Source organism: Aphis gossypii, unplaced genomic scaffold (assembly GCF_020184175.1).
Source record: "Aphis gossypii isolate Hap1 unplaced genomic scaffold, ASM2018417v2 Contig00118, whole genome shotgun sequence".
Lineage (NCBI taxonomy): Eukaryota > Metazoa > Arthropoda > Insecta > Hemiptera > Aphididae > Aphis > Aphis gossypii.
In genome coordinates, this window is record NW_026083022.1 from 2,873 (window position 1) to 17,046 (window position 14,174).

Here is a 14,174-nt window from a genome sequence, read left to right on the forward strand (position 1 = left end):
TGTCGGGTCCCGCTCTGGTTAGATTACATAAGTCACATACGCATATTATTATTATGATTGATTGATTGTCGAGTAAAAAAACATTAATAAAGACTAATTATATTTTAAAAAGTAGTATTAAGACGTGATAAAGGCTGTGGTTTTTACAATCCATTGTCCATTATTGTTATTATTTAGCTTATAGTAATAATCTATGAGTTATGACTGTAAAATAGCGCCAAAATATAAGACCCATCACCCATGTGACATTGTTTATACATTGTCTTTAAAAGTATCTAATTACCAATTAAATTTTGTTTGAATAGTTTTTAGTCAAATATATTATTTACATTTTATTAAAATGACACGGAATTGTTGTATATGTAATTGTAAGACCACAGGGGTGCCTACATTTCGTGTAACACAAAATCGTTTGGAAAGTTGGGGAGCAGTTCTAAATACAATTTTAAAAATTGGGGATAGGATATGTCAATCACATTTTTCTGGAGAATCTGTAAAAAAAGAAGATATTATAGAAATAAAACCTAATAGAATAAAAGTAAATTCTAAAAATGTACATACTAGTATAATTATTGTATACAATTAGCTTTACAAATATTTTTTTTTATTAAACAATAACAAGAATAATAAATCTTACAAAATAATTTAACAATAGTCAATATAACATGACATTTTTAGAAAAGTTTTTATTTGATATAATATTGATGTATCATTAACATACTTTAAGTTATTTTCATTTACAATTAGTATTTTAAATTTAATGAAATTTAATTCATTAAAATTGGCACTTTCATCTAAAATGTTTTTTTCTTTATTATTATTAAATAGGTACCTAAGTTATAAACTTAAAAAATATGTATTTATTTCATTAAAATTTAGACTTATTTAAAACATGGAGCTATGCCAATACTTCCCGAAATGTTAATTTCTACAGACTGTAGTGAAGTTTTAGCTTTGCCACTCTCACCTGTCTTATCCGAATCGTCTTTTATAAAAGAAAACAACTTTGAACAGGTAAAAATCCTCAACTAACACATAACATTTTTTAAATTATGAGTACATAGATATATTTTTTTTATTTAGAAACAATATCATAACAAAAGACTTCAATGTATCTCAATTCATCCAACCAAGAAAATATGTTTAGGTTTTGATACATGTTCTGATAATACATATTATAATGCTGTTTTTAGACACATTTATTCAGATCCAAAACTTGTTAATTTACCATCAGATTGATATAGAATAATTCCAACTAATAAAAAATGCGTAATATTCTGTAAGGTTTTATTAAAAGATGATTTAACTCCCTATTTTGAAAGATCCATTATTATTGATGAAGATGCAACAATAACATGCAAATATTTGAATAGCTTTCAAATTGATGTTGAAAAATTAGAATTAAATTCAAATGTTATATTAGACCATCATACCATAGAAAATGTAATTTTAAATTTTGCCAACACCACTTTTTGTTCAGGTACTCTTATTCCAAATGAATTAGTTAAGTACAAGCCAAATACTAGATATACTGATTATAATGGTAAATTTCATCATTCAAAATGTTTAATTATTATAAAAACGTCTTCTCATAATAATTCTAAAACAGAAAAATGCAAATTTTGTGTTATTTTAATAAGTACATGTAACAAAAAAAAAACAAAGAAATTTAATGGCACGAAAAACTAAGTTAACTACTAAACGAATTCACATAAATGTTACTCCTTCTAAGACAGAAAAACTAAAACTCCTTAAACAGCAAAACAAGATATCTAAACAATCAAAAAAAAGAACTCAAATTCAGCTAAAAAAATTAAAACAAAACATTTTACAATATGAAACAAGATTTAATAACATAGATAGCAAAATTATATTAGAAAATGTAGGAAACAAAATTAAAGAAAATCAAAAGTTAATTATATAAGAAATAATCAGTTCATCAAAAAGAAAGTGTCCTAGAGGTAATCGTTATACCGAAGATTGGGTTATGTTATGTATGCTTTTACATATAAGATCACCGTCAGGATATAACTTTTTATAAAGCAGCGGTTCCCAAACTTTTTTTTCCGCGGTGCCCTTTTAGAGGCACCAAGTTAGCCACGGTGCCCTGCTGTATATAACATCAAAGATAGAACAAAAAAAGTACTCATTGAGAACCAATTTTATTAACTTTATTAAGCCTAATACAATCTAAGCATTCTAAGCTACACAACTAATTTAATTATAAATCAATGCATTTTTAAAAAGATAAATAAATAAAAATTATTGTTATTATGATTATAATTATTACATAAAAATATTACAAATGAAAAATATTTACAATTTAATTTTAATTAATGTGATGTATATGGCTGCTTATTTTGGCACAGTTTTGCAATGTCAGGTTTTATTTTTGATAATTGGAGTCGGAGAACAGGTTCAACATTGAGGCGGTTGCGGTATTTGGTTTTAGTTGCAGCGTATGACGAAAATCCTGACTCGCATAAGTAAATAGTGGCAAAGGGTAAAAATAGTGTTTTCGCTTTCTCGCTTAAACCTTCATAACTTTTGTCTTTCAAACTTAACCAAAATTCGGCATACGAATTGCTGTTGAAGTAAGATTTTAATGTTAAGTCAGAAGTTAAAGCGATCAACCTTTCGTAATCACTTGAAGATAAGCTTGAAGGTTTCATACAAACTGAGAATGGATTCAGTACCAATTCATGGTCTTTCAACAATACTTCCCGATCTGCAGGAAAATATTGCTCAAAAGAATTTTTTAGCTGTTTGAGGTGCTCAATAATCTCGTTGACAATATTAGTAGAAGCCTGCTCATCATTTTCTTCCAAAAAGGCTTGCATTATTGGAAAACATTCAAATTTGCTATTAGTAGTACACTGTGCCCAATAATCAATTTTCCTTTTGAATGCACTTACTTTGTGGCTGGCATCAAAAATTGTCATAGTCCTTCCTTGTAAGGAAAGGCTGAGCTCGTTCATTTTGCTAAAAATATCAGCCAAGTATGAAAAGTGACAGAGCCATGTTACATCATTCATGATTTCACCCAATGTAACGTTGTGATCCATTAAAAATAAAAGAACTTCAGTTCGTAATTCCATTAACCGCGTTAGAGCCTTGCCGCGTGACAGCCACCTGACTTCTGTATGGAAAAGTAATGTACTATGAAGACTTCCCATGTCATCACACAACATTTTAAAAAGTCGGGATTTCAGAGGCCGTGACTTGATAAAGTTGATTATTTTTATAGCATCATCCATAACGTTTTTCAAAGAAAAAGGCATGGTTTTCATTGCCAGAGCATGTCTGTGCAGTATGCAATGACTACTGCGAATTTCTTTAGATTTTTCCTTTATTTTAGCAACTGCTCCAGCTGTTGCTACTACCATGGCCTACGTACCATCAGTACACACATCAATGCAATTGGTCCATGAAATCTTATTTTCGGTGAAAACCCCATCCAATTATCCGAAAATTTGGACCCCCGTCGTATTTGATAAAAGTGGTCGACAAAATAAAAGGTCCTCTTCAAAAGAATGAATATTTTCGTAACGAACAAACACCAACAAAATAGCTAGACCTGCCACATCAGTTGATTTGTCCATTTGTAGAGCAAATTTTCTGTATTTAATAATAGAGACAAGTGTTTGTTCTACATTTGTAGCTAAATCTGCTATTCGTCGCGCAACAGTATTGTTTGACAAAGGAATTGTTGACAACTGTTTGGCAAATTTTTCTTCAAGCATACAAGTTGCTATATCAATAAGACATGGTTTTATAAGCGTTTCAGCAATAGTATGAGCTTCACCTTTTTGAGCAATGCGGTATCTCACCATATAAGAAGCTCTCAATGCATTTTCGTTGTCAGTTTGAACGTGTGTTTTTATTTTGTTTTGAACAGCCAATAGTTCAGTGCGCTTTCGTTTAAAATAGTCAGTCTTTTTACCTTCATAATCCGGATGGTTCTTTTTAAAATGACGCAATTTTCAGGGATACATGGAACTGTTAGGAAGAACTTTCAAACAAATAACGCACTGTGGCTGGCAATCATTAGTTTCTGAGAACCCTATCTCTAAATAACTTTCGTTGTATTTACGTTTTTTGATCGGATTTATGAAGCCATTTGCATTTGAATTACAATGATGAACTACTTGACTACCATTTTCGTCATTGATTCTGCCTTCTACGGACTGAGTACTAAGAGATTCCTCTGTAACAGGCTTCTTATTAAAATGTCCACCTTTCAACCAACGGTCCATATTTAAAAAAAGAGAAGAACACGTAAACGGCGTAAACAATGCGCGCACTAGATACTTAAATAACACAATTCGACTAAACGGTGTAAAGTCACGTACACTACTGAAGGTAAAGAGCTCAAGTAATTCCAAATAACAGACTAATAAGTAATAGTTAATTGAATACATCGTCTGACATGATTAGATAATAAAGGTACAATCAGTCAACAATCAACAATTATTTATAATAATTTATTACTCATAAAATCATATCTAGTAATAATATTATACTGATAAATACCAAACCCAGTAATTGGGCATATGGTTTTTATATACATTTTAAACTTATGAAACGTAGACCGTGGTGCCCCCAAAAAGTGCTCGCGGTGCCCCTAGGGCACCGCGGTGCACAGTTTGGGAACCGCTGTTATAAAGTAACCAATAATTGACATTACCGTGTATCAGAACTATAAGAAGATATTTAGCTATGATTTCAAGTATATGTGAGTTTGATAAATGTTTCTTTGAATTATTTAAAAAGCATTTATCTTTAAAAACGATCATCAAAAATATGGGCTTCTAATTTTTGATGAAATATCTTTAAGAGAAAGCGTTTCTGTAAATTCCAAAACATTAAGTTACACTGGATTAATTGATTTTGGTGAAAAAGATGAAGAACTAAAAGATTTACCTACAGCAACAAATATTAATTCAAAAGCTACACATAGATTGGTATTCATGTTTCAACCTTTAGCAGATTCGTACACTCAACCTATTGCAGTATTCGCATCCAAAGGCCCAGTAAATGGATTAACATTATCAAAATTGATAGTAAAAGCAGTTTTACTACTCGAAAGATGTGGTGCATACGTCCATGGATCTATATCTGATGGAGCACAAACAAATCGTCGTGTATGGACTGAATTTGGTATAAGTGGCAAGTTGAATAGTCCCAATTCTAGTATTGAACACTTTTGTGATGAGAATAGACGATTTTTTGCTTTCTCTGACAGTCCACATTTACTGAAATGTGTTAGAATAGATTATATAATAATAAAGTCTTAAAAGTAAGAATTATTTACTATGGTAATTTAAAATAATTAAATACTTTAATCTACTTACTTCAAATTATAGGTTGATCCAAATGAAAATGTTGTCAAGAGGGAACATTTTGAAATTCTTCATGAGCGAGACAAAATCAATTGTGTCAGCCAGTTAAAAGTTTGCCCAAAAATCACTGACAATCATATTAAATTACTAAATACTTGCCTGAAAATGCGAGTTCGATTCGCTACACAAGTAAATTTAATAAAAACCATCTTATTATACTCAAATGCTTACTTCAAACCTTTACTTATTTGTTATTACATTGCATACTTTGATTATCCAGATTATTTACTAACTAGAAACATAAAATAAATTTATTTCAAATGTTAATTAATAATTATTATTTCATAGATTCTTAGTAAGTCAGTTGCTGATGGGTTATTATTTTATAAAAAGCACCAAATACAAGGTCTTCAAACTGTGATTCAACAATATAGTTTTGTTTAGTTTTTAATGATATGTTTGACGCACTAAACGCAGAAATTCCTAGTCAAGGTATTAATTCAAATTCAAAATACTATGAGGTTAGTTATTTCTATATCTATCAAAATTGACGTTTTGCTTTATGTGCTTTTGTGAATTAAACTTAATTATTATTTTTTTTGGAACCATTAAAATAATTACTACTACATATCTGAGCATCAATGTGAGTAATGTAAGTAGTTGTCTATGTAATTAAATAATAAATAATTATGTTGAGTAATTTAAACTTACAGTAAATTATTATTGCCTATCTATCTAAACTGATGCTTAGCTTTATGTGCTTTTGTGAATAAACTAATTTATTTTTTATTTTTTGGAATCAATACAATATTTTCTACTGTATTTGTGTGCATCAATGTAAGCAATGTAAGTATTTGTGATTAAATAACAATAATCATGTTATAAGTAAATTCAACTTACAGTAAATTATTATTGCCCAGGTACTCCAGCATTCTTTAGACTGGTTAAACATGTGGGAAAATAATTTGATATCTGGAAAAATAAGCGCTGATGAATTCTTAAGTACAAGTACAACTGAAGGGTTGCGAGTTACCTTAATATCATGTAAACAACTGGCTGATTATATGATTGAAAAATATGATTTCCACTATCTTCTTTTAGGAAAAATAAATCAAGATTCTCTCGAAGTATATAAATATTTTAAAAACTTTTAATGATTAAATATTATAGTTAACCAATATCTGTATGCGCCCAACACTATGGGCCGAAGGATCACTCGGTACTAACCGAGAACAATGTAGGCCAAAAATCGGCCAACTCTGGTTCTAAACGCCGATTAAGTGGCGGATAGGCAACCGAATATACTCGCGCCTTATATTTTGAAAGTAGGCAATATATGTGCGCTCGTCGACAACACGCGGAACGGGAGAGAAATATATATATGTGAGAAACAAGGGAAGTAGGATAGTACAATTTATTTATTTAGGGCTGAGGGGCCCTGTGGTCGATCCGGTCTGGTGCAATGACCACAGGGGGAACTATCAATGGGACAACTTAAAAACTACTTATAATTAAGGCAGGTGTTGGCGGGCTGGTGACTGGTTGGCTGGTGATGGGTACAACTGGACGACCGGGGCGGCCTCTCACACAACCCACAGTGGGTGCTGGCGGTCTTACGCGGTGACGTTCTCAGTGGTGGTACTGCCGTGGTGGTGAAGTCGCGTCGCACAGTACTCGGAGGACGCTGGCTATGGTGAATGAATGGATGAGGTGGTGATATGGCGAAGAAACTTACGAAGTGGGTCGTGGTATGAGGGTGTTTATTTTGATTCTTCACAGTGAAGATACTCCGTGAGTGATAGATCACGAAAGAATAATAATAATAATGAATGGAAAATATGTTATTGCGCTCAATGCGACTAACAAAACATCAAAAAACGAAAATCGTACATAAAAGGTACGTAAATAACAATAATAATAATACAAAAAAGGGCGTTGGCCGCAGAGTACAAAACAATAAATGATAATAATTAACGAGTGACAAAAAAAATAATACGAAAATATGATAATAAACATATGCGGAAAAGGCCGACCAATAATTTAAATAATATAATAGGAAAACAAAGAGAATAAATATATAGATAGTATAATAATATTAAGATAATCGACAATTAACACGTAGAGGACGGAGTGGAGTGAAGGAGACGGGAGAGATATTAGGACGGCATCGTCGAGCACATCGGCGCGACGATAAGCGATTAGCTTTTGGCGCGAACAATATCTAATGAATATAAAATTATTTTAGCGGTTTTTTGGTACAGTTCGTATGGCTTCTGGTGTAAATGACCATCCTTCATCGGCAACTTTCTTACAAGTGTATAAATTATTATCAGCATACTCTATATTAAAGCCTCCAAAATATGGAAACTGTACTGTAGAAGCAGACACTATTAATGAAAATCTTATTAAAATATCTGACATATAAGTCATATATGCAAGTAAAGATTTATCAGCTTTTGAAAAACTGAAAACAAAACTTGATAATATTATAAATCAAGGTGAATTGGAGTTTACTGATGTAATTGAACATGATTATTCATTAGCTCCAATTGTTGACTGTTTAAAATATTATATAGTAGAGTATTTAAGTCATCAAATAATGAAAAGGACAACTTGCTCAAAATGTAAATCATGTCTTACATCTCCACAGAACTACAGCGCTGAAGCACAGCTTACAAATATTAAAAGCAAAGGATGGCTTAAACACCCAAATATTTATTTATACAATTTGATGAGTGCAATAGAAGATGAATTTCAAAAATATTGTGAAAATTTAAATGTATTTGATGATATAGTAGAAGGATTAATCACTAAATTTGAAACATTCACTTTTCCATATACAGAACATAAAGATTATATTATTTCTTATTCAATAAAATATTATATCAGTATGCGAATGCGACAGTACACGAGACAAACTAATCAGGATAAATCTAAAGAAAACTTAAAGAAAAAAAAATTATCCAAATTTTGTAAAACATAATAACTGTATAGGTAATACTAATTTAATTTACCTGTAAGATCAGGGTTCTGGGTATTTCAATTTTTTTACTGTGTTTTCAATTATTATTTTTAGGTTTTAATGTTTTCTATGTACTATTAAAATTGTATATTAATATATTATATTATTATTAAAATAATATAATAGTCAACCTACTGTCAAGTACAAATGTACTGTAATGAATTAGACTCGTACAACTTGTATTTGTGTAGTAGACTTTATTTTATAACAAATTATACAAAGAATTTCATTATCTAACAATTTAAAAATAATAATCTTTTTATACTCAGAGAGTGTACAGATAAAATAATATATATTGGTCTGAACATAAAAGATGGGAATCGCGTAACATGTAACTCACGGTTTTGCCGTTGATATTGATGATGCTGGCGATCTTCTGGATGAACACGGACGGCGTAGTTGCTCGCGTACTGACGGCGTACGGACGTCTAGCGTGAAAATGTGGTAAAGGAGGGACGACTCAGGGCAGCCGTATATAGCCTGTAGCACCTCCGTGTATGCCGGTGTTTTGAGTACCGGCCGGTTTGTGCAGGCTACGCAAAGAGAGCTGGTAAGTGTGCAGTAATTTGAGTCCGTGTATAACGGTGCGTGACTACCGTCCGGCTCTCAAATGTACTGCATTCAGCAGGGAGCAAGGTCGTCTTTACCGTGGCTGCTGGCTCATACTTATCCTGTTGCCAGTCCGGATGTCATTATCAGGATGGTGGTTTTGACTTTTGGCAGTTCGAACTCTCCAGTGATGTTTATATATATTTGCTTCTCAGGAACTTATAGTTTTGATCATACTGAGTTCGAATCTGTTAATAGTTGGGTTCTATTTCCCCGGGTTTCGTGGGGAAATTGGTTCTTGTGTCGGGCGGCGGAGGTGCCCAAAACTAGGTGCTCCTCCGCGCCATCTATGTTGCGATTAGGTACTAGATTATATGCGCTCGGCGGAGATCACGTTAGGGCGTGCGCGAGAGTGCGCGGCGGCGGCATAGTGCAGTAGTGCGGTAACGAGACACGAGAGTGTACCACTTGCACTTGGCACTCCGTTTGTCTCGTTACAGTATAAATGATAGAAATTAGAAAAATATTTAATATTTATCTTGATTATGTTTTATCTTTGGATAAGTTGTAAATTATTAAATTACAAATTACTACTAGAGCGCGCCACCAGAGCGGGACCCGACAATAAGAGCACTACCGATTTGTGTAAATTGGTCGATGAGTTGCATAGGCCTGTTTTAAACCATTCGTATTTTATTTGTTTGTACATGACGTATAATACAATGTTATACAATTTACATCACTGGTTATAAATCTAATTTAATTTTTTTTCACTTATCTAAAAACATCAACAGTTTTATCGTAAACATTGAACAACCGTCTCACAATCTTATAATATATCATACCACATCACGACGCTCAACACACACGGAAAAAGTTCAATTTTTTTTTCAAATATTTCAACTTCACAAAATAACAATGTAAGTATATATCATTACTATAGATCAGTGGTTCTCAACCGGGGTGAAATGGATCCAATGTAGGGATGACAAGAAAACCTTGGGGAAAAATTTAAAAATATAGAATTTTTTTGAAAAAAATCGTATTATTGTAACGGTAATCATGTGATTGCTACCGCAGTCAAATAACGCAATAATTGTTTACACTAAACGGAACAGATACCGCAAAATTCTTATCTTTGTATTATTTATTTCTATTTATAGTTAACACTATAGATCCGATAAATACAATCGTTCGACGTGCGACAACGCTACGTTATCTGAAACGGGTCAGTTTTTCTACAGCCACTACGCACGACTATTATATACTTTACTGATTACTGTGAATTATTATTTCAAGCTAGTACATAGTGTTTATTATTTTAGTTAAAATTGTAATTCTTCATTTTAAATTGTATTAAATACTATAAACTTTTTTAAGTATTTTTAGTATATATTTTATTATACTTAACCTTGACAGTGTTGTATTTTTCGTAAGCGAGTGCAGGTAATAATAATTTATTTGTGAAAAATCGAAAATATTATTATTAAATATTATTTAATATTATTATTATTATTTTGCTATAAGTATGGATATATTTATTACAAGGACCTCGAAACTGATTGAAAGCTCAACATCAACTTCTGGAACTTCAAAACAGAGTAAAGACTCACCATCAACTTCCGGGACTTTAAAAATGAGTGGGAATTCACCATCAACTGCTCGGCCGTCAAAACAGAGTAAAGGTAAGTGTCGGTTGTACGATGAATCTTATATATCCATTGGTTTCACATGGTGTGGTCCAGAAGATGAACTTATTCCCGAGTGTATCATATGTGGAAAAACATTTACCAACGAATCGATGGTGCCCAACAAATTAAACAGACATTTTATTAAACAACATTTTCACTTGAAGTGCAAAGATATTCACTATTTCAAAAAACTTTTAAGTAGCCAAAAAAAGGAAGCAATCAAGTTCACAAAAAAAGTTAAAACTTCTGAGAGGGCTCTCGAAGCTACTTTTGTTGTTTCCCAAATGATTGCTAACAACATGAAAGCGCATACCATTGGAGAAAATTTAATCAAACCTGCGTGTGAGGAAATGGTGCGAATAATGATTGGAGATGAAGCGGCTTTTGAAATAGATAAGATACCGATGTCTAATGACACTATTACTCGTCGCATAAATGATATGTCCGTAGATATAAAACAGCACACCGTAGAAAAGATGAAACTTTCTCGGTTCACACTTCAAGTTGACGATTCAACTGTTAGCGACGGAAAATGTTACATGATAGGATTTGTTCGTTTTGTTGTTGGTTACGATATTATAAACCAGTTTTTGTGTTTGAAAGAGTTAAAATCAAGTACAAGAGGCAAAGACATTTTTGAAACAATCAATGTTTTTTTTGAAAATAATGGAATATCATGGAGTGACTGTGTTGGAATTTGCACTTATGGAGCTCCAAGTATGACAGGAATATCAAGGGTTTGTTACACTCGCTAAAATTAAAAACCCATTAATCGTTAAGACTCATTGTTTCATCCACAGAGAAGCGCTGATGACAAAAACGTTGGGTAGTGATCTCAATTCTATTTTGATTAATGCTGTTCGTATTTGACTCGGTACGCAACGGCTGCCAGTACAAAGAACAGGCACCGCAACGACTGGTCTACGACTTTATCAACCACCACCACGGGTGACGACGACGCGACATCGTCGACTCTCCTTCCACGCCGCAAAGGCTAGGCGGGACTGGAAGACAAGTCGGGGTGGCCGTCGGCGATCGGGTTCTCTTGCAAAACCCGTAACCCGGACAACATCGTTCCGCACGAATTTTGTAATTTTTTTTTGTTTTCGAACTGTTGTCATCGCACCTCCACGTTTTCAACGGCTACATTTTAGTGTGTTAACACAGTTTTGTTTTTTTGTTTGTTTTTACCTCACACTTGTGATTGCTACACGCCCAGTGCGTACAATAAATTCTACCACGCGGTAGAATCTACCACGACGTTGTGTTCTTTTTTCTTTCTTGTTGTCTTTGGGTTACCTTCCTTATTCAACCACATCGCTCGTCGCGACCGACCTGCGCCGCTACTACCGTCATCAGGTAGTGTCAATTGGCTCCCCGCAGAGGAATCACCTCCAGTCGAAGTCAGCATAAAGGTAAGAGTTTTTTTTTCACGCTGATACATACCTCGGGTAAATTGCTTATATTATATTAGTATTAAGATATTTTAGCCAGAAGTGTGTTTTTTTCCGGTTAGCTAGGATTCCCAAGTTAATGATTACGTAAAAAGTATTATAGTACGTACAGGGAATTCCGCACAACCGAGAATAACCGTGAAATGGCTTCGGAAGTAATTACATAACGTAACACCACCCCGCCGAACACTTGCCTTTCGTACCACGACGATATCGCAGATAACAGCGAGGCGTACGGGTAAGAATACTCAAATCCGTATCGTCGTCGTTGTTGTAAGCCGCCGCCGCGTGCCGCAATCATCAGCCGCCGCCGCACATCACCGGTGTCAACCACCGCCGCGCGCCTCCGAGACAAACTGGTTTCACAGCTGCCGCCGAGTACGTTGACCTAATTGCGTTATATTTGGACCGTACCGGCGACGCCGCAATCAGCTGCACAGCTGATTATCATATGCGCGAGCGTAATCAAAACATCGCGCAAATTATGTTTTTGTAAATTATATATACGTGACAACATTATTCAGTTGGTGACTCTAACTTGTCGCTCACACCCACAACCAAATAATCCCGGAGCATCCGTCCCGTATAACAAGCACAGGCTATCGTCTACGCAATAGTTAACGTCCACATTTATAAACTCTAGCAAAAGAAGTGCAACATGTCGGTAAATCGTTACAACAATTGACGACGACACAGCTACGTAGCGAGTGTACGGCCCGGGAAATAAGCAATAAGCATGTCCGGCTCGCATAAAAGCAAAGCGTACATTGTTAGAGAACCCAATGAAAATACTGTCCTGCGATTGGCTCTAATCCCAATGAGATAACGACTTCGCTATCAATTATCTGTTATCAATTATCAAATTCTGTTCCGAATTTCCGATTGTTCTGAATTTTGAATATTTTAAACTTTTATAGACGTTTTAAGTGTTAATACTTTTAAACTTTTATTTTAAATTTTAAATTTGACAAAATGATATATCCAAAAAAATATACAAAAAAAATTGTTGGAGAAATTGGGAATACCGTTAACATCAGATCGAACTTAACATGTATGGAAGATCTCAATAATTGGGTTTCTGAATTTGGAGAGTTGAATTTTACTCATTAGAACTATCGCTCCAGTATTCCAAATGGCCAAAGAATTGTTTGCTCGTAAGGTCTTTTACAGTTATTATAAATAACAAATTTTATAATAAGTACCTATTAAAATGAATTAATATTTTTATTTAGTAAAAAATTTGTATGTCAACATAGTAATTTTAAAAAACCTGAAATTAATAAAAAAGGATTATCGAAAAATGCGAATTGCCCAGCTACAATTGATATAACAATAAAACTTAATACTACTGCAACTAAAAAAAAAGATCCAATTATAAAGGTAGTATCAGCAATATATATATATATGTAAATATTTAGCTGGTATATTGAATGTTTTATTTGTGTTTTAGGAATTTTATTGGAGTTGGTGATTTGTTGTGTTATTACATGTTATTATATGTTTTTATGCAGATATGTTCATTAATTTGACAGAGTTTGACTTTAGATAGTCTTTAATTGTCAATTGGGAAGGTGACAAAACAACAATTTATATGTTTGTAGTATTCATTTATAAATTATAATGTACATTTCAGTAAGAACTCGGCTGAGGACTCATTTAATGGTGTACATCCATCAGGGAAACTGTAGTCTTTATATTGTAACGTGCCACGTACAATCAGTTGAATGATGTCGATTTGGAAAAGGTTTTGTGAAATGATTGAACTCTCGAAATTATTCTAAGTGTTTTTTATTTAAAATTATTCTAAGTCCAATTAATTAATTTAATAAAACTTGTGAAAAATATTCTAAGTCCAGGAGACATAAAATATTAAACTGGGTGACGTGAAGGTGCTTGCGCTAACTCTGGTGGATCACGTCTGAATTGTGCCTAATCTGGGCCCCCTTATATATCGTCCAGGGACTCCCGCGGTACCTTCAGATCCCTGATGGTCATCTGCACCTGCATCCGCTTCTTCCCACGCTTTGCGTTATCTGAACGCCGTCGTGCGTCAAACAATATTCCTATTATTCTATCGGATGGTAATTGTGTGCCTATAATATTTTATACCGGGTGA

General features: G+C 33.3%; 3 protein-coding genes and 1 pseudogene across 3 annotated transcripts; 2 read left to right on the forward strand and 2 right to left on the reverse strand.

Annotated features, from left to right (window-relative positions):
* Positions 1-2,333: 2,333 nt before the first annotated feature.
* Positions 2,334-2,840, reverse strand: LOC126553273 (zinc finger BED domain-containing protein 5-like). Its single transcript, XM_050208420.1, has one exon. The coding sequence runs from the start codon at positions 2,838-2,840 to the stop codon at positions 2,334-2,336; it is 507 nt and encodes a 168-aa protein (XP_050064377.1).
* A 621-nt stretch (positions 2,841-3,461) lies between these two features.
* On the reverse strand, positions 3,462-4,256 carry LOC126553276 (zinc finger BED domain-containing protein 5-like). The gene is made up of 2 exons (XM_050208422.1): positions 4,014-4,256; positions 3,462-3,962 (listed from the first exon to the last, which is right to left on the reverse strand). The coding sequence occupies exons 1-2, from the start codon at positions 4,254-4,256 to the stop codon at positions 3,462-3,464; spliced, it is 744 nt and encodes a 247-aa protein (XP_050064379.1).
* Positions 4,257-10,441: 6,185 nt separating this feature from the next.
* On the forward strand, positions 10,442-11,359 carry LOC126553277 (zinc finger BED domain-containing protein 5-like). Its single transcript, XM_050208424.1, has one exon. It carries the CDS (start codon positions 10,442-10,444, stop codon positions 11,357-11,359), a length of 918 nt encoding a protein of 305 aa, XP_050064381.1.
* A 1,632-nt stretch (positions 11,360-12,991) lies between these two features.
* Positions 12,992-13,754, forward strand: LOC126553275 (uncharacterized; annotated as a pseudogene).
* The last annotated feature ends 420 nt before the right edge of the window (positions 13,755-14,174 follow it).